Source organism: Myotis brandtii, unplaced genomic scaffold (genome assembly GCF_000412655.1).
Source record: "Myotis brandtii unplaced genomic scaffold, ASM41265v1 scaffold103, whole genome shotgun sequence".
Taxonomy (NCBI): domain Eukaryota; kingdom Metazoa; phylum Chordata; class Mammalia; order Chiroptera; family Vespertilionidae; genus Myotis; species Myotis brandtii.
Window position 1 is genome coordinate 6,617,522 of NW_005353460.1, and position 26,124 is coordinate 6,643,645.

Consider the following 26,124-nt stretch of genomic DNA (forward strand, 5'->3'; position numbering starts at 1 on the left):
TTGCCTCAGTACAAGCAGTAAACACATTTATATTCACTTTCAGGTTGAATCTAGTGCACTTCAGAGCTGTTCACCAAATGCTTTGGGGGTGCCTATTAGTATTATCTTTGGCTGCCCTTTTCCCTTTGGTAATAATGAAGGCATGGTGGTTCCTATCTTACCAGGTAGCTCACAAAGATTCATTTGCCAGCAGGCAATCAGGCCAGTCCCTGTGCCCCACCTCCCCCGTAGAGAATCAAATCAATTTCTCACTCCCTCCCCTCCCTCACTCCCTCTCTTCCTTTTACATTCTTGTTCATTTGCAATTTTAAAATATTTATTTATTTATTTACGAGTCATACCTGGGATTTAAGTGCAGTTAGTGATCCTACTAATCAGTAACCATGGCAAAAAAAAAATAATAATAATGGGGGACATAGGAAAAGGGAGCAGGGATTAGGGAAAGAAGTGGTTTCAGAGTTTGACCAGTTGAATTCTGGGAACTTTTTCCTATAGAATCATAAGATCTTGGAAAAAAGCCTTATGTAACCCTCTCATATTGCAAATTTAGAAAGTAAAGTCCAGATAAAATGAATTAATTTGTCTTAAAAGGGCAAGTTAGTGACAGATGCCCCCCCCCCACTTCAAATTCTAAAATTCAGTTGTTCTCTCTTCTATTTAATTTTTCTCTAAATCCATGTAATGTAATGTCACGTATTAGGCACCGTGTGTGAAGTGTCTTGCACACTGTAAGAAGGGAGTGAAAGGTGAGGCGATTCTGTTAGTGACTAAAGCTCCGTTAGGTGGAGCAGCACATCTTGTTATCCTTACATCAGAGGCCCCTGAAGGCAGGGTGGGTTCCCCTGCACCAGCATGATGCCACTCTGGCCTGTATGTCCTCAGAAATGTTCATTAGGAGATGAATGTTACACTTCAGATTCCCTTCCAATAAAGTAAGGGCTTTCTGATTCATTTTGGAGAGTCTGTTATGGATTTGTTGTTGGCGCATCTATTCAGCGGAGCCAGACACTTCCCGGTTAGATGCTTCTGCCATGGCTGGCTGGGCCTGTACTGCCCCACAACACAAGGTTGAGTTCATTACCCAGGACACCAATTTTGACTGTTTACATCCAAAAATATAAATCTGACTATGAATGTGGAAAAAAAACAAACTCAAAAGAGGTTAGTTTACATCAGTGGTTCCCAAACTTATTTGGCCTACCACCCCCTTTCCAGAAAAAATATTACTCAGCCCCTGGAAATTAATTTTTTTAAAATTTTAATAGCAGTTACTCATCACCCCCAAATGCACCTGTGGCCATCACCGCCCCCCTGGATCGCTGCAGCGCCCACCGGGGGGCGGTAGCGCCCACTTTGGGAATCACTGGTTTACATTGAGCATGTTCTGACCCTGAAGGAAAGCTAAGAGTTGAATGTCTATGAGGTTGCTTGTGAATATATTTAATGTACCCTCTTTAGACTTGGGTACATGAAAACTGTCCCATAGATATGGGAACACAGGTCACTCAAAAGGTGTCAGTTTCCAGAAACTTATCTATATTGTGTACTTCTCCCTAAAATGGATCCATCTGTAAATACTCTTGTGGTCAAAGCTTCAAGCTATTTACCCTTTTGTACTTCTGTTTGACAGTTGCCTTATGGCATTTTTTAAAAAGCATAACTCTCACTCATAACCTTTTCAATATTGCACAGGCGTAAAATCTGCAAGGGTAGAGAGGGGGCAGATGAAAAGTCCATTATAAATATTGGTTTTAGGGGAACCCTTTTTAATGAGGGGGCAGTGCAGTTTTTCAATATTATTTTAAGGCAAAGAGAAGAAAATAAAAGTTGAGGCCCATTACTTTAAGATATTTTGGAGTTTTTTAAACCAATTTGCAGTTCATTTGGTATAACTATAGTTTCATCATTAATTTTTAACCAATATCATTTTCAAACACAGTCTTTCTCTGATAATACTCCCAGAGTGGTGCATAGTTAATTCTGTATTTGAAAGTACTTGATCTGAATATCTGCATGAAACAGTATTGCACTTGGAAAAGAGAGCCATAGCCGGGTGTTGATGGTGTCAGAATGCTGGCTGGGTAACCTCTCCCTGTGGGCACTGGCAGTCTCACTGAGGAGAATTGGAAGCTATGTTATCTTCTGTACTTTTCGTGATAATTCAGGGAGCAAGGAGGGGGGAAATCATTGGAGTTTAGAGATGATTGAAATAAAATACATGAATTTCATAGACTGCAAAATGCAGGGGGAGAGAGAGAGAGAGAGAGAGAGAGAGAGAGAGAGAGAGAGGAGAGAGGAGAGAGAGAACTGACTGACTTGCGGTTACACAATGCAGGTAATGGGGAAAACTTCAGAGAACCAGGCGTGGGCTGTCAGTGACAGTGCTAAGCCTTGAACAAAATTGCATTTTATCTTCTTGAGGAGCAATCAAAAGTGAAGAACAAAGACTGAAAAGTAAATTTAGGCCAAGCTACCTTGATCTCTATAATTTACGCCATTTACTTTGCTTTCTCCTTTGAATTTGAAGACTCGTTCTGTCCTGTTGAGTCTGGGTGGAGGCACTTGATTGTTGTCTAGGTCCTGGTTGAGTAGCAGGAACTTCAGTTAGAGAAAAAATTGGCAAGCTTGTAAAGCAGGGACTTTTCACCAAGGGTTCGTATCAGAGTCTCATGTAGGTGTTGGGAAATATGGGTGTACAGGTTCCTCATCTGGTTCCTCATATTGTATATTTAAAAAATAACATATAGCCATAACCAGGCATTGATCGTATCAGAATTCTTGCAGGGTAAAGTCTCACTGTGGGCTCTGTCGGCCTCACCGAGGGGAACTGGAAGCTACGTTATCCTCTGATAAAATACAGTTTTATTCAAGGCTTAGCACTATCATTGACAGCCCACGCCTGATCTCTGAAGTTTTCCCATTACCATGCGTTGTGTAACCACAAGTCAGTCAGCCAGTCTCTCTCTCTCTCTCTCTCTCTCTCTCTCTCTCTCTCTCTCTCTCTCTCTCTCTCTCTCCTGATGATTCGGTAGATCCGCGATAGAGCTCAATAATCAGTGTTTTAAAACTTTCTTGGCTGGTTCTGGTGCGTACCTGCAGACTTTCAGTTGAGACCACTATAGTAAAAGACTACATTTTACCTAAGGACTGACTCTGGAAATATTTCTGAAAATCAACCCGTAGGTATGATCATTCTTTATTCAGACATCTGTCTTCCATTTATGCCCAGATGTATTCTTTCCTAGGGCTGCTGTAATAAAATGACCACAAACTTGATGTCTTAAAACAACAGAAATTAATTTATTTACAATTTTGGAGGCCAACCATGTGAAATCAAGGTATTTAGGAGAGATTCTATTCCCTGCCTCTTCCAACTCCTGGTGGTTGCTGGCATACCTTGGCCTGTGTCTGATCTCTAATTTTTCACATTGCCTTCTCTCCGTCATAAACTCCCTCTGCCACCTTCCTATATAGACACCACTTTAGCCCAGATACTCTTCCCGTCTCAAGGTCATTAACTTCATCAGGGTTCCATCCACATGACCAGTGATAGGCAAGGTCAGGGGGTCAAAACCACATGACCAGCCATACACTAGGGGAGGAAAGGTCACCCTGGGGGCAAGGTCCTTGTTTTCTCAGTTTTGCCCATTGTTAGTTAGGCACCAGGGCTTTCCTTGTTGTTGACCTTTCGTACCTGGCCCATCATCCTTGCTCTGCTCAGGCCTGTCTACCTGCCTACCATTGAGGACTCTGACTTGAGTTTTTTGTATTAATAGACATGAACTACCTTGTGCTTTATATGCCATGTTTCTGTATTGAAACAATTACATATTTTATACCAATACAGTTTGCTAAGATTGAGAGTACACTCTCTCCATTAGGTCTTCATGCCCTAGTTCCTCTTGACTGAGTTTGTGACACTTTGGGAACATCCAAGTGCAGCTGACATGTGGATCTGAACTTCACAAGGGTTCGCATGGGCTGAAGATAACCGATAAGTTCACTCACACATAAGAGATAAGATGAGGGAGATAGAAGTAATGAGTCGGATTACCCAAGGAGAGAGGAGGACATTCAGGAGACTCTGTAAGTGTCACAGAAAATAAGGAAGACAATATTTGAGAGTATTCAGTGCTGCTGAAAGGTGAAAAGATACAGAAACACTAAAATGTGGTCTTGAATTTAGCACTGAAGGAAGCCGATGAGTCTATTGTGACCAGTTTTAATAGAGCAACAGGAATGAAAACTAGATTGCCTAACTGAAGAGATTAAGTGGAAATAAGAATTACAGGAACATCTCTCAGAAACTTGGCTTAAAAAGAGAAGCTGAGGAACAAAGGTGATGACTGAATAGCAGAAGTGGGGTTGGGAGAGATGCGCCTGTTGGAAGCCTGTTAGGAAGGAACCAGTAAAAGAGATGTTACTGCAGAAAGGGAAGGTATCAGAACCAGTGAGGGCTTAGCCTTGCAGAGATGTGACACTCCTTCCCTTACCATCAGGGAGAAGGAAAGAGTAGATGCCAGTGCAGATGCATTTTAGGGACGATGGCAAAAAATTGAAGGAGGCTCATGAGTGAAGGCTTTGCTGATGTTTGAGATGATGACTCTCCCACGGCTTTAATTTGTGCTGTTATTTAATTTTCCCTGTTAGTGCTGGATTAGTCACATGCAAATAGAGAAGGCTGTGCAGCTCAGGAGGATCACACTAGTGGCTAGGTCAGTGCTACCCTCTCTTTTATAGATACCCAGCCCCCTTGGCTCCAGGGATGGGCCCAATCAGGTACCTCATCTCCCAGCCACATGGATTAGTCCATGGAGAAGACAGGTGACCTAAATCACACCATTTTGGTATCTTTTCAAACTGGAGCTTGGAAAAAGCACTGTTGGTTTTCTCTTGTTGAGAAACACAAAGGTGTGAATGAGCGTTGCTTGTTGTAAACATGTTTCTTGTGTAGTAAAGAAACAAGTGGAGATGTTTGGGGTAGAAAGGGGAGAAGAGTTGAGAGGAGAGGGCAGAGAATTCAGAGTGGGAAAAAGTCAGAGTGGGACTGACTGGTTGAGAGTTAAACAGATGTTAACGAGACGGGTTGAGGTAGCTGAGTGTGGGGTCCAGGCTGCACAGGAAAGGAAGTGGGTCCTGTGGTAAGTCCAGGAAATTCATTTCTTAACTAAGCTAAGAAGATAAAAAGGGTAGCAAGTTGTGGTGAGAGTATGAGAGTGTTGGATGCATTTGCAAAACAAATTTTGCTTTCTTAAGAAAAATAATGGATCATACAAAAACTGTAAAATGATCCATGAAAATCCCTTTGTAATTTTGCAATTGAAAAGGTTAAGGTAACATCCCCCTTTTAGATTTGTCCTGTTATATACACAAGGAGAGAACTGGACTTACAATGTGGCACGTTTGTTGAATTTTATAATGTTGTTGTTGTACCGTATGCAGCCGATTGAGTAACAAGAATTTTCTAATTTGGAACTTGGTAACTCTTTAACTAAAACATTCTTGGGGGCAGTGGGGGGAGAAAAGATTTTATTTCAGGGCAGAATTGAATTTGAATGTGTTAGAAAAATTTTAGAACTTAGATATCATTTTTAACTATCTTTATGAATAGGTTTTTTTTTCTTTACCACATTGTTAAATTACTCCGGGTAGTATTGAGTATGATGGTTTATAAAGAACCTTTAATCTCTCTTTTCAATTGTAGCTTCTCAGCCCACTGTTACTTGTGGGTTCAAAATGTCTCATATAAGTAATAGAATCCATTAAAGACATAAATAGAATCCATTTATGCAGCGAGATTCTCTTGAGTCTTGAGTTAGGCATCTACTCTCCGCAGTTCTCTAAGTGCAGCCTCATGGACATTAGCTATGTCATAGGTTGTAGTTTTTTAGGAAATCTGAGTTTTCCCAAAAGAATGTCCAATTTATAGCATGGGCTTTGTGCCTTGATTTACCCCTTATTCTAATTTGGTGTTTTACCATTTTTATATTTGAGGATACGTTTAACCATGTCCTGATAATGATGAAATGCATCCTAATTTTTAGTAGCTCTCATAATTATTCAGTAGTTAAATTAACTATTGTAGCCACACTGAAGAATTCCCAAAGTCTGTCAAGATACTGGCTAAGGATACATGTCTTGGATATTAAATAATATAAAATCTGTAACCTAAATATATTTGAACTGAACTTGGGAGTGTTTTGAATGAAAAGGGGATTCACTATTGGTGTGCAGTCTTCTGTTTACACACATGTAGACTGCCTCCTCCCGTGGACAAGACAGAGTGAAAGGCAGCGACAGGAATACGAGGCGTTTCTCCCCCTGCTCTTCTACCTGGGAAACTGTCTGAACCTCCCACTTCCTCTTTTGGAAGATGATTGTTGAATGGCACTGATCCCCCTTTTTTCCATCTCAAAGTAAATGACGTCTTCGCTGCGTCTAATAGGTTCAAGTCCTTCTTTGGAGAAAAATTTTCCAACTTCATCCCTGTGTTATTATGCACCCAAGTTATCCTTTTCTTCAGTATAATTTGCTGATGTGGTTTTATATCTTAGAGATGCATTTGTGTTTTCTTTATAGCAACTTACTCAAAATTAAGAGGAGTGGCCATGAGGAGGAGTGTCCTTTCCTTGGATTGTTGTCGTAGTGGAACAGCTTGATTCCAAGGAGCATAGATGTGATGCAGAGCTAGGAGGCCTAGGGAGGTAGTCTGTGCTGCCTTTGTCATTGTTACCAAGCCTTTAAAGCAGCCTTCTGCCTCCCCATCCACCACCACGCACACACCAGCATCACATCACTGTGAAGCGGAATCGTAGAGTTAGACAACTAACAGCTGCTTCAGTCACTGGTATAGATGGTTTTCTATAACTGGCTCTAGTCCCCCTTCCATGTATTAAATTGTTGTGGAAATAGTTATATTTATTTAATTAATGAAAAAGTATGAGTACTCCAATATCTAAACTAGTGAAACTACAAGACCATAAGAAAAATTTTAATCATATCCTGTTTTAAATAGGATATAAATGTATAATATTTAACTGTGGTAAAATGCAGTACAGTGGTGTGTGTTTCTGTTTCAAAATGCTGCTTACCCTGCGCATTCCTCATCTCTGCACAGGATGGCCAGCCAAGGGGCTTGGGAGCTGCTTGCCGAATCCCTCAAGCATTTTAGGGCTTTTGTTATTGTCTGAACTCAAAATATGGAATGGAATGAAAAGAATAATCCCATCTTGTTTTGTCTTCACAGGCTCTCTACAACTCCATCAAGAATGAGAAGCTTGAATGGGCAGTGTAAGTATGCTGCTGTCAGCCTTTTAGTAAATGAACTGCTTGCTCTTTTCTTACTGTCTTCCTTTATGCCTTAGAGCAGCGGTTCTCAACCTGTGGGTCGCGACCCTTTGGGGGTCGAACGACCCTTTACAGGGGTCGCCTAAGACCATCGGAAAACACATATATAATTACATATTTTTTTGTGATTAATCACTATGCTTTAATTATGTTCAATTTGTAACAATGAAAATACATCCTGCATATCAGATATTTACATTATGATTCTTAACAGTAGCAAAATTACAGTTATGAAATAGCAACGAAAATAATTTTATGGTTGGGGGTCACCATAAAATGGTGAACTGTATTAAAGGGTCGCGGCATTAGGAAGGTTGAGAACCACTGCCTTAGAGGTATCCTAGAGAAGGATTAAATGTGCATGTGCAGTTCTCATTTTACACCAATGTCTTGCTTACTTTGTTTGAAACCTTAAGTATTCCGTATCTTTTTCTTGGTACCCAGCATGCTCCTATTCTAAAAGAAAATAGCATTCTAAAAGAAAATCTGATAAAATTACATGCATTCCAAAGTCCAGTATAAATGATTTTGGTACCATCCACTTATTTTAATTCTCTCTGTCCTATCATCATAGATCAAGGCTTTCCACTCCTGTTTCCTGTGATATTAGTTATACCAGGATACTGACAGATAAGTTTGATAAATGATAGATTAAAGTAAGCTAAAAAAATGTTTAACTGTAGAACTTCCAGAAGCTTCTACAATGACAATATATATTGTGGATCTCCAAGAGAGAAATACAATTTGAAATGTTTCCTGAACCTGTTTGACAGTAAAATGTCGTGTTTCAAAGTACATCCTTTGGGAGATACTATTCTGGATTAATTACACCTCTGTGTAGACCAACGATACCACTTTTGTTAAATTTTCATTGATCAGTGCAGCAGTCAAGGATTTTTTTATTGTTGACACTGTAACAGGTATCTCCCATTTCCACCCCCTTTGCCCACCTGCACCCAGCCGCTGCCCCCCCCACCTTCCTGGCAGTGGTTAAGAATTTAATCTTTACAAAATTATTGAAGACTCTTTACTAAATTTTTAATGAAGTTGTCAAGAAGTTAGGTCAAATACATTTTTAATTAGAACTATGTGTGAATTTTATTTTTTATTTTCACTCATATTGAGCATTAACAAATATTTTTCTATCGTGCAATCTAACATAGCAGTCTGCAGTGAACTTGTTTACAGAATCATAATGTGGAGGATAATTCTTATTCGTTCATATGCACATTGGGGAAAAGCAGTTTAGCAATTGACTGCCTCTCCCTTATAATATGCTAGAAAGAACAGAAAATATCAATACCCCTTGAATTGTTTCCATTAATTGTAAGGTCATATGGTACTGTTTTGAATTAGGGATTCAAAGTATAAATTGAGACTCTAACATTTACAAGTATATGTGATGGCTTATATGTTTGTATGTCTATATAGATATCACAAGCTTCACTTAAAGCAATGTATCATTTCAAGGAAAACTCAGTAAGATTAATAAGAGTTCATAGTCTGAGAGCCAGAGTGATCTCTCTTTAATAAAAGTGGGTTTCCTAGAAAAGTTTCATAAATGATGTATGTAGAATCCAGCTGAAATAATAAAGGCATATCCTGACCTATGCAGGATATCTACTCAAGAGAAAATTAATAAAAATGAAATAGTTAGAAGCATATTCACACTAGGGGAGAGGATAGTTTAAGGATTCTTTTATAAAGTTTTTTTTAAAAAATATATTTTATTGATTTTCTACAGAGAGGAAAGGAGAGAGATAGAGAGTTAGAAACATCGATGAGAGAGAAACTTCGATCAGCTGCCTCCTGCACATCTCCCACCGGGGATGTGCTCGAAACCCAGGTACATGCCCTTGACCGGAATCGAACCTGGGACCTTTCAGTCCGCAGGCCGACGCTCTATCCAAACCGGTTTCGGCCTTTTATAAAGTTTTTAAAAATAAACAAATATACTGCTGAGGATCTGTATTGTAAAGCTAGATTTTTGACATTGAACTTTATTTATATTTATGTGTAGTGGCAATTTGGTACAAGAAAGCTTGATCTTGGGCCCTATCCATTGTGGGGAGTGGGAGATTCCCAAGAACTGGATTCTTCTATTGCCTTCTTGTCAAGTCAACAGAGCATCGTGTTCAGGAGCCCAGACCCCAGAATCAGATAGATTTGGGTTTGAATTCCAGCTTAGCTACAAAGATCTTGCTACAAAATGTATAGGATAATGTATACTTGCATGGGGAGGTATCTTGATGTTGATTTTAGAACCTTAGAAGAAATTGAATTATAAAATCATGGAATGTTATAACTGGTGGGACCTCAGATTAGTTCATTGGTTCTCTAACTGGGTTCCGTGGAGCCCTAGGAGATAGATGGTCAGGGGCCTCCATAAGTGATGTGTGTGAGGGGGAAGGGAAGAGAACAGGGACTCGGTTCTATCTCCCACAAGCATCATGCCTCTTTCAACTGACCAGAGCAGCCCCACTATCACCTTGTTAAAATATTTATTTGGAGTTCTACTTACTGTTTCTTCTCTTACCTGACCAGCGTGGCTCAGCAGTTGAGCATCTACCCAGGAGGTCAGGGTTCGATTCCTGGTCAAGGCATATGCCCGGTTGCAGGCTGCCCCGGTTGCAGGCTCAATCCCCAATGGGGAGCGTGCAGGAGGAAGCCGATCATTGATTCTCTCTCATCATTGATGTTTCTATTTCCCTCTCCCTTCCTCTCTAAAAACAATAAAAATATATATATTTTTTTATTTAATTAAATTTTGTTTTGAAAAGTTCTACTTCAGTCCAGTGTTCTCATTTCACATACGAAGAAAATGAAGTGAAGGCATTCTGGAACAGGTCAGAAGTTAGTGTCGTGGCAGAGTCAGGATTTGTTCCGCAGGTGCCCTGGGTCCCAGGGCAGCACCACGTTGCCTCGCTTCTCTGTGGCCACATACTCAGAATGTCTTGACTGGGCAGCGATCATGTCTGAACGTCTCTATGCCAGCTTCTGATACAGTGTGAATTAGGAGAGTTTTATATTAAATTTTTTATCTCATTAAATGCTCCTAGAATTACTGGTATTCTTCCCCCAGGCAGGTTAGGTAGCTAAGATCGTTCATTCCACAATCAGTCTTTAAGCAGCCGCTTCTGCGCCTGGACCGTGCTGTGTCCTAGATACAAATATGAAAAGACAGCTTCTCTGCCTAATGAGAACACGGTGTGCGGGTGGGTGGGAGGGGGTGGACTGTACAAAGAGGAAAACATAAGAACTGTAGGGAAGAGTGCAATGAGCTAAACCGCCTTGTGGAAGGTCTCAGCTCCCTCATGCGGGACAATGACCATTTCTTCCCCAGACCCTTTGCTCAGTTGTTTATTATTCAGAAAGCATCTATTTGTTGAACTACTCTGTACTAGGCAGTATGCTGGAAATACAGAGAGAACAAAAGTATGTAAGGCATTACGGCATTTTCCCTGGCCTTAAAAGTGTTACAGCTTAATGCAAATGACAGGGGAGGAAGGTAAGGAGTGGTTTCTCTCTGATTAGGATGGGATGGGGTGAGGTGAGTGGCAGTGAATGTAAGAGCTTGCATTGTTAGAATTGTTAAATTTAGCTACATGAGGATCTTCAGAGAATATAACAATTAACAGGAAAAGGGAAATAAGTACAGAATTATTCATTAGGAAAATTAACTGTCTTTTCTTGTTTATTGCTGTTATTGCACATTAGTATTTAGGAATTGTAAGAAATCTTTCTCCCCGTGGTTTTTTAAAATATTAAAAATTTATGTATCCAGCCTCACTTTAATTAAGACACAATAACACTGGTTTTAAATAATGTATTTCCGGGATCTCCCACCTCTCCCCCGCTTCTCTCAACCTCGGGGTCGCTACGGCATTTGCTTTGCTTATTATCATTATGCAGTTATTCTCTTTATCTCTGGATAAGCATTTTTATAACCTTGCATCATGGAATAATCTTTGCTATTTTATATTACCCTATAACTCATTTTACAAGAGCAGTTTATAATCTTTATCACCTTTGCTTCTAAATTAAATTGTTTTCTGTCTGCCCTCACATATCAAACTGTCCTGGCTAATTAGGTGAGATGGTGTCACTTTGGGATCTTTTTGTCTTTCAGATCACGTGTTATGAAAGCCCAGAGCTTTAAAAAGTGTGGTTTTAAATGCCAACAGTTCATAGTTCATTGTTTGATTTCTTTATCCTTTTTTGTTGTTGTTGTTAGGAAATTTCGTTATGGCTGGGTTTTTTTCAGGAGACCAATGCTGCCATTTATTGGCTGACTTTAGGAAGCAGAGAGAGCTCTCCAAATATTTCCTCCCTCTTCACCGTTATTATGTGTAATGCTGCCTGGGAGTGTGAGAGAGTGTACCTGTGTTTACATCTCTGTGTATTGTTGGAGAATGACACATAAAGGCAATGGAGTGACCAGTACTTTTTATTTCACATGGCAATTTAATTTTTTATCCAATCCAAGGGTCTGAATCTGAAATTGACAACTACTTCCAGAGTCTCTTTGCTATGCAGTCTGGGGGGCGAGGGGGCGAGTTTTTTTCCAATGAAAGAACCCTTTAGAACTTTTACTTCCATTACTTAGTCCCTTTTCATATTTTATATAACTCAGTGTTGACTCTGATTTTATTTTAAGTGATAATATATATCAATTAAAATGTAGTCTCAAGTGTTGCTCTACAGGGAATGACCATCTCAAAAGTCGTAGTTAAAAGAAAACTCAGTCCTAGTTAAAAGAAAAGCGAGCAAGAGTTTTTAAGTTTTCTTTACCATTTCCTCTTTGTTATAATTCTCCCTGATCTTTTCTTTGCCAACATCAGAGCCCTCCAGGAAGAAAAATTAAAATTTCCTATCTATACCTTTTATATTTGACCTTGTATCCTAAAGAAAACGGTGTTTCTTTGTCTTATTTTAAAATATTTTTACCTTGAGGTGAAATTATTTTATTTCCATAGAAAAAGATAAATCGTGGTGATTCATTTTTACAATGATTAATTCTGTTAAATTACTTTATTATCCTAATGCCCTGGTGAATTTAGATATATGAAATTGTTAATCAGGATAGTGTTTCTTAATAGCAGATATAGATCAATGAAAACTTTCTTACTCAAGTCATTTTGGGTTCAGACATTTTTGTGGCATTTTGATCCAAGAAGTCCAAAAGTAATTCTCATTTTAAACTTCGAAATAGCCACTTGTAGGTTGATAATTACTACCAAAAAACTAAGACAATGAGAAATTGCTAAAAGTTGGGCAGTAGTTGCAGATATAATGGATATAGTAAATATATAAAGAAAAATTTGAGAGTGTGGGGAAGGAGGTAGGAGGGTTGGCATTAGGAGTTATTGGTAGAAAGAGAACTAACCATGGAAAAATATTAAGATATTTGACTATAAAGAATGAATAAAACTCAGTTCTGCATTGGAGGTGCTCATGTTATTAAACATTTTCTAGATATGCATTATGCCTCATGAAAATACTAAAAAAAAAAAAATAGAATAAGATTTAACATTCCCACCATCGTTTCTATACATTAGATTATCCTCACATGTGTAACATGGAAAATATACTACATCATGCTGGACTCTTGGTAAAATCATTCTAGTGTTAATATTACATGGAATTCGCAAATTTAGAAGATAAATTTAGGAGACAATTTATATGGATATTAAGTAAGGGTACATCTAAATATATGTAGTGGATGTGTAAAGGATATTATTGGTTTGATTGTTCTGTTTATAAATTCAGTGAAAAGCATTAAATATTTGTTAAAGAAAAACAAAGAGAGAAATTCCCTAGTTATGAAAAATGATCATTAACTTGAAGGAGACTTTGAGTTAAAGAATTGATATCACTTAAAAATTCATTAGCTAAAAATGATATTGAATGCGGATCAATCTCCTGGGTTTTGGTGTTTAAAGGAAGAAATATTTCAGGGTTGAGAATTGGGGGAGATTTTCTCACACGTATCTATGAAATGTCATTTTATTAAGAATCTGAATCATAGCTCACACCTAACTTTTAATCTCTTTAAGTACCTAGTTTTCTTGGCCATCTCAAGAATGCTGAACTCAGGTATATAGGAAGCGGGAAAGAATTTGCCATCCAATTCTTAGCTTTAAAAGTTTAGGTTTAAAAAAAGAAAATGTGCTTTCTCTGTGAGTGGCATCTCAAAGCTGAGATTGAGATGGATACTTAGAATTTTTAAGGATTTTATTTTTACAACAGTTTTAATATCCACAAAGATAATGATGAAAGTGATATAATTTATAAATATTGTTATCTTTAACTTCCAAATATGCAGAGCAGACAGGTTGGTGAGCAGATGGAATGCAATTATGTTAGTAGTCTACTTGTCCCAGAGCAGTTTTAGAATCACTGAGGTGCAGTGAGTTATGAGGCTGGGATATAAGAAAATGGTTTTGTTTCCGAATATGCTGATGACTTAGAATTTTATTATCTTAGCAATTGCTAAGTCTTTGATTTTTGTTAGAGAATGACACAAGAAGAAAACATAATATAATTACTAAATGATGCATAAACACAGGCAGTGGCTAATATAATGCCTTGAATATTTTAGACCAGCGGTTGCCAACCTATTGGACCCTGTGGACCACCGGTTGGCAACCGCTGTTTTAGACAATAGTTATTTGGATATCTTTGAGCATTTTTTATGTGTACATTGTGATATACACACATACATACATTTTCAGAGGTGAGGAAAATTTCACCTCATACCAATAATACTGGAAGAAATTATTTTTAGTTGCCCATTAAAAATTCCCTAGTAGAACTTTTGGAAGCATGTAACATCTGGCTTGACCCCAGTGTACTCCCAACAACTTTTTTAAAAAGCATGTTAACATCTACGGTCAAGTTTTTCTTAGTTTGTAAAATATACTACAGTCATTCTACATGTAGTCAGATCCTTATTTCAGGAGCCAAGTTACTAGTCTGTTTCTTACTTGCGTCTGGCAACGTTCATCATTAAAGGACTAATGATGGAGCTTGGCATTTTTCATAAAAGCATATTCTGTTTTTTACAGTTAAAATGCCTGTGTCAGAATAAGGTATTTTCAGAAAATAAAATGTATTTCCTGTTTTCATCAGAACTTTTAAATTTATTTTTGGTAAGTATCAAAGACAGAAATATATATAATTGATCTCAGAGAGGGAGAGAGAGAGAGAGAGAGAGAGAGAGAGAGAGAGAGAGAGAGAAACATCAATGATGAGAGAGAATCACTGGTCAGCTGCCTCCTGCATCCCCCGACTTGGGATCGAGCCTACAACCCGGGCATGTGCCCTGACTGGGAATCAAACCATGACCTCCTTGTTCCTAGGTCGACACTTAGCCACTCAGCCATGCCAGCCAGGCAAGATCCATTTTAAACTCATTCTGCTTTGTGGCATAATATGATGTGATATAATAAAAACCCCATGACAAGTGAACACATTTTTTAATACGTTTATTCTTCACTTTATTTTCTACCTGATCACAGTATTGGAATATTCAACTTAGTGTTCTGTTCCTACACTCAACCACTAAGGTCATTTTTAAAAAAAAACAGATTTATTGAGGTATAATTTATATACTATAAAATTCACCCACATAAGTGTCCAATTTTAAAGTTTTGGGTCATTTTGCAGATTTGCGTAACAATCACCACAATCCATCACCCCATTACTGTCATTCCATAAAGATTCATTGTGCTTGTGATTCAACGTAGTTGTGAACAGCCCCAAAGAGGTCTGTTAGTTACCACTTAACATGGGTCCTGCCTGTGTAAGGTTCACCTGTCTGAGCCTTGGTTTTTCACTGAGATGGTAACATCTACCTTTTTAGGGTGGTTGTAAGATTAGGAAATTAAGTTATTACCTTCATGGTTATAATATTTGGAGGTTCAGGATGGAGTTTAGTATCTGACTCATACCCCCACTCCTGTCTTTAATATTCTGGCTAGAGGAGTACTGCATCAAATGAAGTCAAATATTTATTTGTTCTATAGCCCAAAGTGCAAGATGCCCTAGGAAAGTTAGATGGAGAATACAGTGGGGATCTGAGTGACTGCCAAGCCTGCTGAGCCCAACCCACCTGACTTGCATATGGACTGAGAAACCAGAATGACAGAAGCAGAGAGAAGCCTGACCCACTGGGTTTGTCACATAGGATGCTTCCCTTTCCCCCACCTTACTACCACCTTACTAAAAGCCTATTGATAGCAGACCCTTCTGCTCAGTACATTGTCTCTGACTATCAAGAGGAAATTATAAGGATTCTAAGCATGGTTTGGAGAGAGATGAACATCAGAACTAGACTCATATATAACAAGGATTTGGAATTATCAGACCAGAAATTTAAAGCAGCTATGATTAACATGCCAAGGACTCTAATGAATACAGTAGACAGCATGAAAGAACAGATGGGCAATGCAAGCTGGCAATGGAAATTCTAAGACAGAATCAAAAAAGAAATGCTAGAGTTCAAAAAAACTGTAACAGAAGAGAAGAATGCTTTTGATGGGCTCATTAGTAGACTGGACACATCTGAGAAGAGAATCTCTTAGCTTAAGAATATGTCAATAGACATATGAAAAGATGCTCAACTTCACTAATCAGTAGAGAAATGCAAATTAAAACCACAATGAGATATCACCTTACACCTATCAGAATGGCTATCAATAAATCAACAAATAACCTGGATGAATCTTTGGGACATTATGCTAAGTGAAATGAGCCAGCCACAGATAATGTATGATTCCCTTATATGAGTACCTAGAATACTCAAATTCATAGAGACAGAGTGGGATAGTCATTGCCAGTGGTTGAGGGAGGAGGGAATGAGAAGTTGTTATTTAATAGCTATAAAATTTCAGTCTGGGATGATGAAAAATTCTGGAGATGGTTGGTAGTTTTGGTTTCGCAGCAATGTGAATGTACTTAATGCCACAGAACTGTGCTACGTATTTAAAAATGGTTAAAATGATAGATTTTATGTTACATATTTTACTAACAATACAAAAAAGACATGTACATATAAATGTGACTGCTGGAAGTGGCCTCTTCACTTTTCCTGTCTGGTGAACTTGAACTTATCTTTATTGCCCAACTCCAGGACCACATTCCTAAGTGATGAGTTTGCAGGTTGAGTAATATTTCAGCTCTGCTCCAAAAAATGTTTCTTTTTAACTGTCATTTCCCACCTCCACCTCTCCCCCCCGCCCACACACAAAAGCCCAACAATTTATTTTCAGTATTTGAACTCCACATAACAGGCCCTTCAAGTTAACTTAATGTTTGAGTTTGGAGGGCGCTCGCTTAACAACTTCGTTATAACTGAAACCCCGCTGTAATGAGACTTGCCAGATGGGGTATTTCATGGTCTGCTTAGTGGCAGGGTCACTGTTACAATATTCAGCTTTTGTAAACTTTAGGAAGCAGCTGCTTTTCATTCTTTGTGGAATTACAGTGAAATACAAGATTCAGATGGATTTGTATGACTCCTTATCTAATATTTTTTGCTTAAAAGTAAAAGCACCTGTCATGAGTAAGGCAGAATGTGGGAAATTCATGATTTACAGCTGCCCTTTAGAAAGAACAGAGAAGTGGAAAGGTCCCCCACGGCCAGCTTTGTCATTCTCCAAGGGAACCGCATCGTGGTGGAGTGCACTTGGACTGCCCAGTGAATGACACACTTGATCACCAAGAGAGCAGACTGGTGTGAGAAGTGTTTGGGGAATTTTGTAGGTGGTAAGGTGGTGAGATGTCTGAAATCTCAGTAGAATAGACTTTACTAGGAATCTTTTCAAGTGTACAGAATATTTGTGTATGAGTCATTCTTTTCACAATCAAGACAGAGAGCTCTGCTGGTCTTCTTAATTGTGCTTTAACGAAATCCTTTGTATTGTCACTCTGAAAATGCCTCAGTGGATCGGGGTACACAGGAAAACCCTAGTAAAGGGGCTGTTTTTTATAGAAATGAGTTAACTTCATCTATGGAATTATTTTTATCAGTATGCTGTGTTAATTTTTATCTGATTTAATATATAGTGAAAACAGCCTCTAAATGGCATTTATGATGTCTATAAAAACAGTAAAACCCCACGATGATGCAATAAAAAATAATGCAAATTAAGGTTTAACATGATTGGTTCCCATTCTCTGCCATTTCCAAGTCTCAAATGGAGCCAGACAAAAGTTCTTGGGACTGAGGAGATGTGGGGAGAAGGGCAGGAATAAAAGGGAAGGGAGTGCGAGGGCAGGGGGTTGCAACCAGGGATGGAGAAGGTCCTCACAGTATTGTTTCTGATATCACTCCCATCCTGGAAGTCCCAGCCATCACACACTGATGTGTATTTAAGCCCAAACGACAGCCATCACCAGATGTTGCAAACCTGCATCTCTGTCCAGGGTAGATTTTTACTCTCAGAGCCTGACAAGGTCATTTCATTAACCTTCACAATATCAAGAATATCTGCTTTGCAGGATTCAATATTTTCACTATATGTCAGCGTTTTACTGAGTTGTACTCTGTTGAACATTTCTCCAATTATTATCCTACTAGTGGCCCGGTCACGAATCCATGCACTTTGAAAGGAAATTAATTAGAAGAAATATTTTAATATCGCTATTTGCCCTTTCTCTATAATAGAAGGGTCAACCAAATTCACAATTGACAATGACAGATCGAAACACAAGCATTTGATTGGTGCCAGGGAGAGCTTTATATGTATTGCGCATGCACGAGTCAAATTAGCCTTTTATAAATATAATAAACTTGCTTAATTAGACCTGCTTTCTGATTTAGCTAAACTTTTCCCAGCCCAGTGAAGCACCCCAACTTCTCTTTCAGGTAATTGTCAGCAACATAGCAGTAAATATCAACATGAAGCAGGTCATTATTGTAGATCATGCAGGGAGAACAAAGGGTAAAATATTTAACTGTGGCAGTGTTTGACTATATTCTGCGCAGTGAGAAAATCTGAAGTCATTTTCAAGGTCCACCATTTCTTCTTTTCAGTCAGGTCAAGTTTCTAAGCTTTCTTAATCTCTGTTTTCTGGCTGATGAAAAGAAAATAGGATTCCACTGAGTTTCCTATCTACCTACTCCGTGGTGCTGGCCAGTGCACATCATGGCAGCTCCTGCATTGAGCGTTTGCCCCCTGGTGGTCAGTTGGACATCCTTAGCACTGCCGTGGAGACAGAAGAGGCTTCCGCCACCACAGCTGTGTTCCCCAGCCATGAGCCCGGCTTCTGGCTGAGCAGCGCTCCCCCTGTGGGTGCGCACTGACCACCAGGGGGCAGCTCCTACATTGAGCATCTGCCCCCCTGGTGGTCAGTGCACATCATAGCGACCGGTCATTCCGCCATTTGGTCGATTTGCATATTAGCCTTTTATTATATAGGCTAGATTATTGTCTTTGGGTTTTAACATTCCAATGTCATAAATATACAAGCATTTCTAACAAGAACCCTGTTAAAAGAAATGTAATGCATGCCACACATGTAATTAAAAAATTTTAGGAGCTACATTATAAAAATAAAAAGAAACAGGAAAATTAATTTTGTAATGTACTTTTTATTTAACCCAGAGTATCAAAAATACTATCATTTCAATATGTAATCATTTAAAAATATTGAAATAGATTTTTTTGTACTAAGTCTTGAAATCTGGTATATATTTTTTCACTTACTGCACATCTTAATTAGGACTATCCACTTTTTTCTATTTTTTTTTATTATTTTAAATACTTACCTGAGGATATGTTCATTGATTTTACTTAGAGAGAGGGGAAGAGAGAGAGAGAAAAAAACAACCATTGGTTGCCTCCCGTACACTCTGTGACCGGGGATCTTCACAACCTAGCCATGTGCTCCAACCAGGAATTGAACCCACAAGCTTTCTGTATAAGGACCCTACTCCAACCAACTGAGCCACACCAGCCAGGGCTGGATTATTCACACTTTAAGTTCTCAGTAACCTTATGTGACTAGCCTACTTGATAGAAATCCCAATGGCAAAGCTAGAAAAATTTGAGCAACCAATTAAATAATAATACTGTTTGATCATAACTAAAGAAAAATTTAAATATTTTCCGTACTTACAGAAAAGTTTCAATTAGTAATGTAGGAGAAATGAAGGAAATTAAATCACCATTAGATTACCACAACAGTAATTGTCACAGAAAGATTCACTAATTAATACTAAAATTACTGATCAGAAGTTTAAAAAGAAAGAGGATATTTTCATGGCCATAAAATATCTCCCCCAAATCATGTATAAAGAAAAATAATAATTTGACAGTATAGAAATGTGCTAGATACTACCTTAATCAAGTGATCAAGGTTAATGAAACATCTGATGCATTGAGAAGGTACATCACTTATGGCATCCTTCCCAAAAATATGTATCCTCGATCTCATTATGAGAAAACATCAAACAAATCTAAATTGGGAATATTCTACAAAATAACTGACCAGTACCCTTCAAACTGTCGTGGTCATGAAGGACAAGGAAAGACCTGGCTGGAGGAGACGTGAGAACTGAACGCACTATGGGATAATGAATAGGAACCTAGAACAGAAAAATATTAATGAAAAAACTGCTAAAATCTGATTAAGTCAAGTTTAATTCATCATTTTGTAATGTTAATTTTTTTGTTTTGAAACTTTTACTACAGCTATATATGAAGTTAACATTGGGGGAACAGGGTGATTGGCATATGGGAACCCTATGTAGTATATTTGTAAATCTAAAATTATCTCAAAATAAAATTAAAAGTAAAATATAGATGTCTTAGAGTACAGTGTTATTTTTATATATCTCACAATTACTTATCAAATACCAGTGGAGGAAAAAAAAGGCTATTTTTTCTCTAATCACGAAATAGACACTTCTGATGGTTATTAATTTTGTGGTTTATTTTAAACATATTTTATTGGTGGTTACTTTGGTTTAAATTTTAATAAAAGATTCAATAATAAAAGTGTAACAAACAGTGAAACCAATGTTAATTCAGAAAATTAAAACGGGAACTGAGACAAATGCTCTATTACTGTGCTCTGTTTCCCGGCAGTATCTCAGAGCTTATTAACTTTCTTCTGCTCTTCCCTCCTCTGTAGTAAGTGACTGTAGCCATCCATTTTCTCCTTACATATAAAGTGATTACAATCTCAAGCATGACTGATAGGGTGCCCCCTACTTTCATGACTATTCGGAAAATAGTAGCTATTAGATGCCAACTCACTGTGCATGGTGCCACTATCCTAACCCACTGATAGCTTTACCTGGGGTTTGATATTTGAGGTTAACTTGGTTATTGGCAGATATAAATGCTATTCATCGGATTTATAATTATTTGTTGTATTCTATATGCTTGGTGTTATGCTACCACATGCAGATACCAAAAATCAATATCACGATTTCTGCAGAGAACTTCCACTCAATTGAAGACAAACATGAAGGCACTGTAGTGGGTGGAAAGAGCAGAAGCTTCAGAGGTTTTCAATCATATCCTCACTATCTCTTCCATTAATTACTAGATCTGTATCTTTGGTATTTATTTCAACTCTGAGTCTGTTTCCTTATCTCAATATAGACTACTAATCTCAGACTTACAAGATTGTCATGATCATTAATATCTGGCACAGAGGAGACACTTAGTAAATTATAGATGTTATTACATGGTTGTTATTCAAGCTGTTAAACCATTAGAAAACACAATCATTGCCCAGCCGGCATGGCTCCATAGTTGAAGATCAACCTATGAACCAGGAGTTCAGGGTTTGATTCCCAGTCAGGGTACATGCCTGGGTTGCAGGCTCAATCCCCAATGTGAGGCATGCAGGAGGCAGCCAATAAATAATCTTCTCTCATCATTGGTGTTTCTATCTCTCCCTCTTCCTTCCTCTCTGAAATCAATAAAAATATATTTTAAAAAGAAAACAATCATTTATTATATTAAATAACTTTGTTTGTTGAAATATTGTGGTAGGTGCTCAATCTTGGTGTTTTTTTCCCTTTAGAGATGATGAAGAGAAAAAAAAGTCTCCATCGGAAGGTACTGATGAAAAGGCTAATGGAACACACCCAAAGACCATCAGTCGTATTGGGAGCACTACCAACCCATTCTTGGACATTCCTCACGACCCAAACGCCACTGTGTACAAAAGTGGGTTCTTGGCTCGGAAAATTCATGCAGATATGGATGGAAAGAAGAGTAAGCATCATTTGTTGTCATTTTCTATTTCATTTATTTTGTCTTTAGGCTCAAAATTTAAAGTGAATTTATATGAAGTAAAGTCAAAGATGAAGGAAAATTATATTACATTGATCTAGAAAAGTATTTTTATTAAAGTTTGATAAAACCTCTAAACCTAAGTCAGAAATCCACTGTGGTACTTGGTCTTCTCCAAGTAGAATTATAGAACTTCAGAAATGGAAGGCTTTATTCTTTTCCAACTTTTTGTTCATTTATTCTTGCTTTCAACAAATAATGTTGAGTACCTACTATGTGCTAGGCATCAAAAAATATAGTAGTGATTAGGATGGACAAGGTCCCTTCTCCATGGCATTTACATTTCTGGTGGTTAAGGGAAAGGTTGAACTAATAACACAAAGAATAGCCAATGAAATAAAATCCCAGAGGCAAGGCGGGGAGGGGAGAGAATTGAGAGATCCAAGCACATTTGGAAGAATTGGCCTTTGAGGAAGATGGACAGGTGCAACGTAGGCGAACGTGGCATAGTTGGGAAACTGAAGGAGTCCCATCTGATGGCTCTGAAGTATGACACATGAATATCTACTGATAGTGTTTGAGATTTGAGAGAAATGGAGTATGTTTCCATGTTTAGAATAACATTTGCAGAGTGAAATAGCAATTTGATGTAGTTGAACAAGCTAAGAAAAGCTGATAATGATGCTAAAATTAGCAGGCTCTACCTCTAGGGCAGTGGTTCTCAACCTTCCTAATGCCGCGACCCTTTAATACAGTTCCTCATGTTGTGGTGACCCCCAATTTCATTGTTACAAATTGAACATAATTAAAGCATAGTGATTAATCACAAAAACAATATGTAATTATATATGTGTTTTCCGATGGTCTTAGGCGACCCCTGTGAAAGTTATATAGGCTAGATTATTGTCTTTGGGTTTTAACATTCCAATGTCATAAATATACAAGCATTTCTAACAAGAACCCTGTTAAAAGAAATGTAATGCATGCCACACATGTAATTAAAAAATTTTAGGAGCTACATTATAAAAATAAAAAGAAACAGGAAAATTAATTTTGTAATGTACTTTTTATTTAACCCAGAGTATCAAAAATACTATCATTTCAATATGTAATCATTTAAAAAATATTGAAATAGATTTTTTTGTACTAAGTCTTGAAATCTGGTATATATTTTTTCACTTACTGCACATCTTAATTAGGACTATCCACTTTTTTCTATTTTTTTTTATTATTTTAAATACTTACCTGAGGATATGTTCATTGATTTTACTTAGAGAGAGGGGAAGAGAGAGAGAGAAAAAAACAACCATTGGTTGCCTCCCGTACACTCTGTGACCGGGGATCTTCACAACCTAGCCATGTGCTCCAACCAGGAATTGAACCCACAAGCTTTCTGTATAAGGACCCTACTCCAACCAACTGAGCCACACCAGCCAGGGCTGGATTATTCACACTTTAAGTTCTCAGTAACCTTATGTGACTAGCCTACTTGATAGAAATCCCAATGGCAAAGCTAGAAAAATTTGAGCAACCAATTAAATAATAATACTGTTTGATCATAACTAAAGAAAAATTTAAATATTTTCCGTACTTACAGAAAAGTTTCAATTAGTAATGTAGGAGAAATGAAGGAAATTAAATCACCATTAGATTACCACAACAGTAATTGTCACAGAAAGATTCACTAATTAATACTAAAATTACTGATCAGAAGTTTAAAAAGAAAGAGGATATTTTCATGGCCATAAAATATCTCCCCCAAATCATGTATAAAGAAAAATAATAATTTGACAGTATAGAAATGTGCTAGATACTACCTTAATCAAGTGATCAAGGTTAATGAAACATCTGATGCATTGAGAAGGTACATCACTTATGGCATCCTTCCCAAAAATATGTATCCTCGATCTCATTATGAGAAAACATCAAACAAATCTAAATTGGGAATATTCTACAAAATAACTGACCAGTACCCTTCAAACTGTCGTGGTCATGAAGGACAAGGAAAGACCTGGCTGGAGGAGACGTGAGAACTGAACGCACTATGGGATAATGAATAGGAACCTAGAACAGAAAGATATTAATGAAAAAACTGCTAAAATCTGATTAAGTCAAGTTTAATTCATCATTTTGTAATGTTAATTTTTTTGTTTTGAAACTTTTACTACAGCTATATATGAAGTTAACATTGGGGGAACAGGGTGATTGGCATATGGGAACCCTATGTAGTATATTTGTAAATCTAAAATTATCTCAAAATAAAATTAAAAGTAAAATATAGATGTCTTAGAGTACAGTGTTATTTTTATATATCTCACAATTACTTATCAAATACCAGTGGAGGAAAAAAAAGGCTATTTTTTCTCTAATCACGAAATAGACACTTCTGATGGTTATTAATTTTGTGGTTTATTTTAAACATATTTTATTGGTGGTTACTTTGGTTTAAATTTTAATAAAAGATTCAATAATAAAAGTGTAACAAACAGTGAAACCAATGTTAATTCAGAAAATTAAAACGGGAACTGAGACAAATGCTCTATTACTGTGCTCTGTTTCCCGGCAGTATCTCAGAGCTTATTAACTTTCTTCTGCTCTTCCCTCCTCTGTAGTAAGTGACTGTAGCCATCCATTTTCTCCTTACATATAAAGTGATTACAATCTCAAGAATGACTGATAGGGTGCCCCCTACTTTCATGACTATTCGGAAAATAGTAGCTATTAGATGCCAACTCACTGTGCATGGTGCCACTATCCTAACCCACTGATAGCTTTACCTGGGGTTTGATATTTGAGGTTAACTTGGTTATTGGCAGATATAAATGCTATTCATCGGATTTATAATTATTTGTTGTATTCTATATGCTTGGTGTTATGCTACCACATGCAGATACCAAAAATCAATATCACGATTTCTGCAGAGAACTTCCACTCAATTGAAGACAAACATGAAGGCACTGTAGTGGGTGGAAAGAGCAGAAGCTTCAGAGGTTTTCAATCATATCCTCACTATCTCTTCCATTAATTACTAGATCTGTATCTTTGGTATTTATTTCAACTCTGAGTCTGTTTCCTTATCTCAATATAGACTACTAATCTCAGACTTACAAGATTGTCATGATCATTAATATCTGGCACAGAGGAGACACTTAGTAAATTATAGATGTTATTACATGGTTGTTATTCAAGCTGTTAAACCATTAGAAAACACAATCATTGCCCAGCCGGCATGGCTCCATAGTTGAAGATCAACCTATGAACCAGGAGTTCAGGGTTTGATTCCCAGTCAGGGTACATGCCTGGGTTGCAGGCTCAATCCCCAATGTGAGGCATGCAGGAGGCAGCCAATAAATAATCTTCTCTCATCATTGGTGTTTCTATCTCTCCCTCTTCCTTCCTCTCTGAAATCAATAAAAATATATTTTAAAAAGAAAACAATCATTTATTATATTAAATAACTTTGTTTGTTGAAATATTGTGGTAGGTGCTCAATCTTGGTGTTTTTTTCCCTTTAGAGATGATGAAGAGAAAAAAAAGTCTCCATCGGAAGGTACTGATGAAAAGGCTAATGGAACACACCCAAAGACCATCAGTCGTATTGGGAGCACTACCAACCCATTCTTGGACATTCCTCATGACCCAAACGCCACTGTGTACAAAAGTGGGTTCTTGGCTCGGAAAATTCATGCAGATATGGATGGAAAGAAGAGTAAGCATCATTTGTTGTCATTTTCTATTTCATTTATTTTGTCTTTAGGCTCAAAATTTAAAGTGAATTTATATGAAGTAAAGTCAAAGATGAAGGAAAATTATATTACATTGATCTAGAAAAGTATTTTTATTAAAGTTTGATAAAACCTCTAAACCTAAGTCAGAAATCCACTGTGGTACTTGGTCTTCTCCAAGTAGAATTATAGAACTTCAGAAATGGAAGGCTTTATTCTTTTCCAACTTTTTGTTCATTTATTCTTGCTTTCAACAAATAATGTTGAGTACCTACTATGTGCTAGGCATCAAAAAATATAGTAGTGATTAGGATGGACAAGGTCCCTTCTCCATGGCATTTACATTTCTGGTGGTTAAGGGAAAGGTTGAACTAATAACACAAAGAATAGCCAATGAAATAAAATCCCAGAGGCAAGGCGGGGAGGGGAGAGAATTGAGAGATCCAAGCACATTTGGAAGAATTGGCCTTTAAGGAAGATGGACAGGTGCAACGTAGGCGAACGTGGCATAGTTGGGAAACTGAAGGAGTCCCATCTGATGGCTCTGAAGTATGACACATGAATATCTACTGATAGTGTTTGAGATTTGAGAGAAATGGAGTATGTTTCCATGTTTAGAATAACATTTGCAGAGTGAAATAGCAATTTGATGTAGTTGAACAAGCTAAGAAAAGCTGATAATGATGCTAAAATTAGCAGGCTCTACCTCTAGGGCAGTGGTTCTCAACCTTCCTAATGCCGCGACCCTTTAATACAGTTCCTCATGTTGTGGTGACCCCCAATTTCATTGTTACAAA

General features: G+C 37.7%; 1 protein-coding gene across 1 annotated transcript in view; it reads left to right on the forward strand.

The window, feature by feature from the left end:
* PSD3 (pleckstrin and Sec7 domain containing 3) overlaps positions 1 to 26,124 on the forward strand; it is a 418,120-nt gene that overhangs the window by 322,664 nt on the left and 69,332 nt on the right. The window contains exons 10-11 of the mRNA XM_014536830.1: positions 7,247 to 7,290; positions 21,391 to 21,584. Coding sequence (XP_014392316.1) covers positions 7,247 to 7,290; positions 21,391 to 21,584 — 238 coding nt within the window. The remainder of the gene's footprint in view (positions 1 to 7,246; positions 7,291 to 21,390; positions 21,585 to 26,124) is intronic.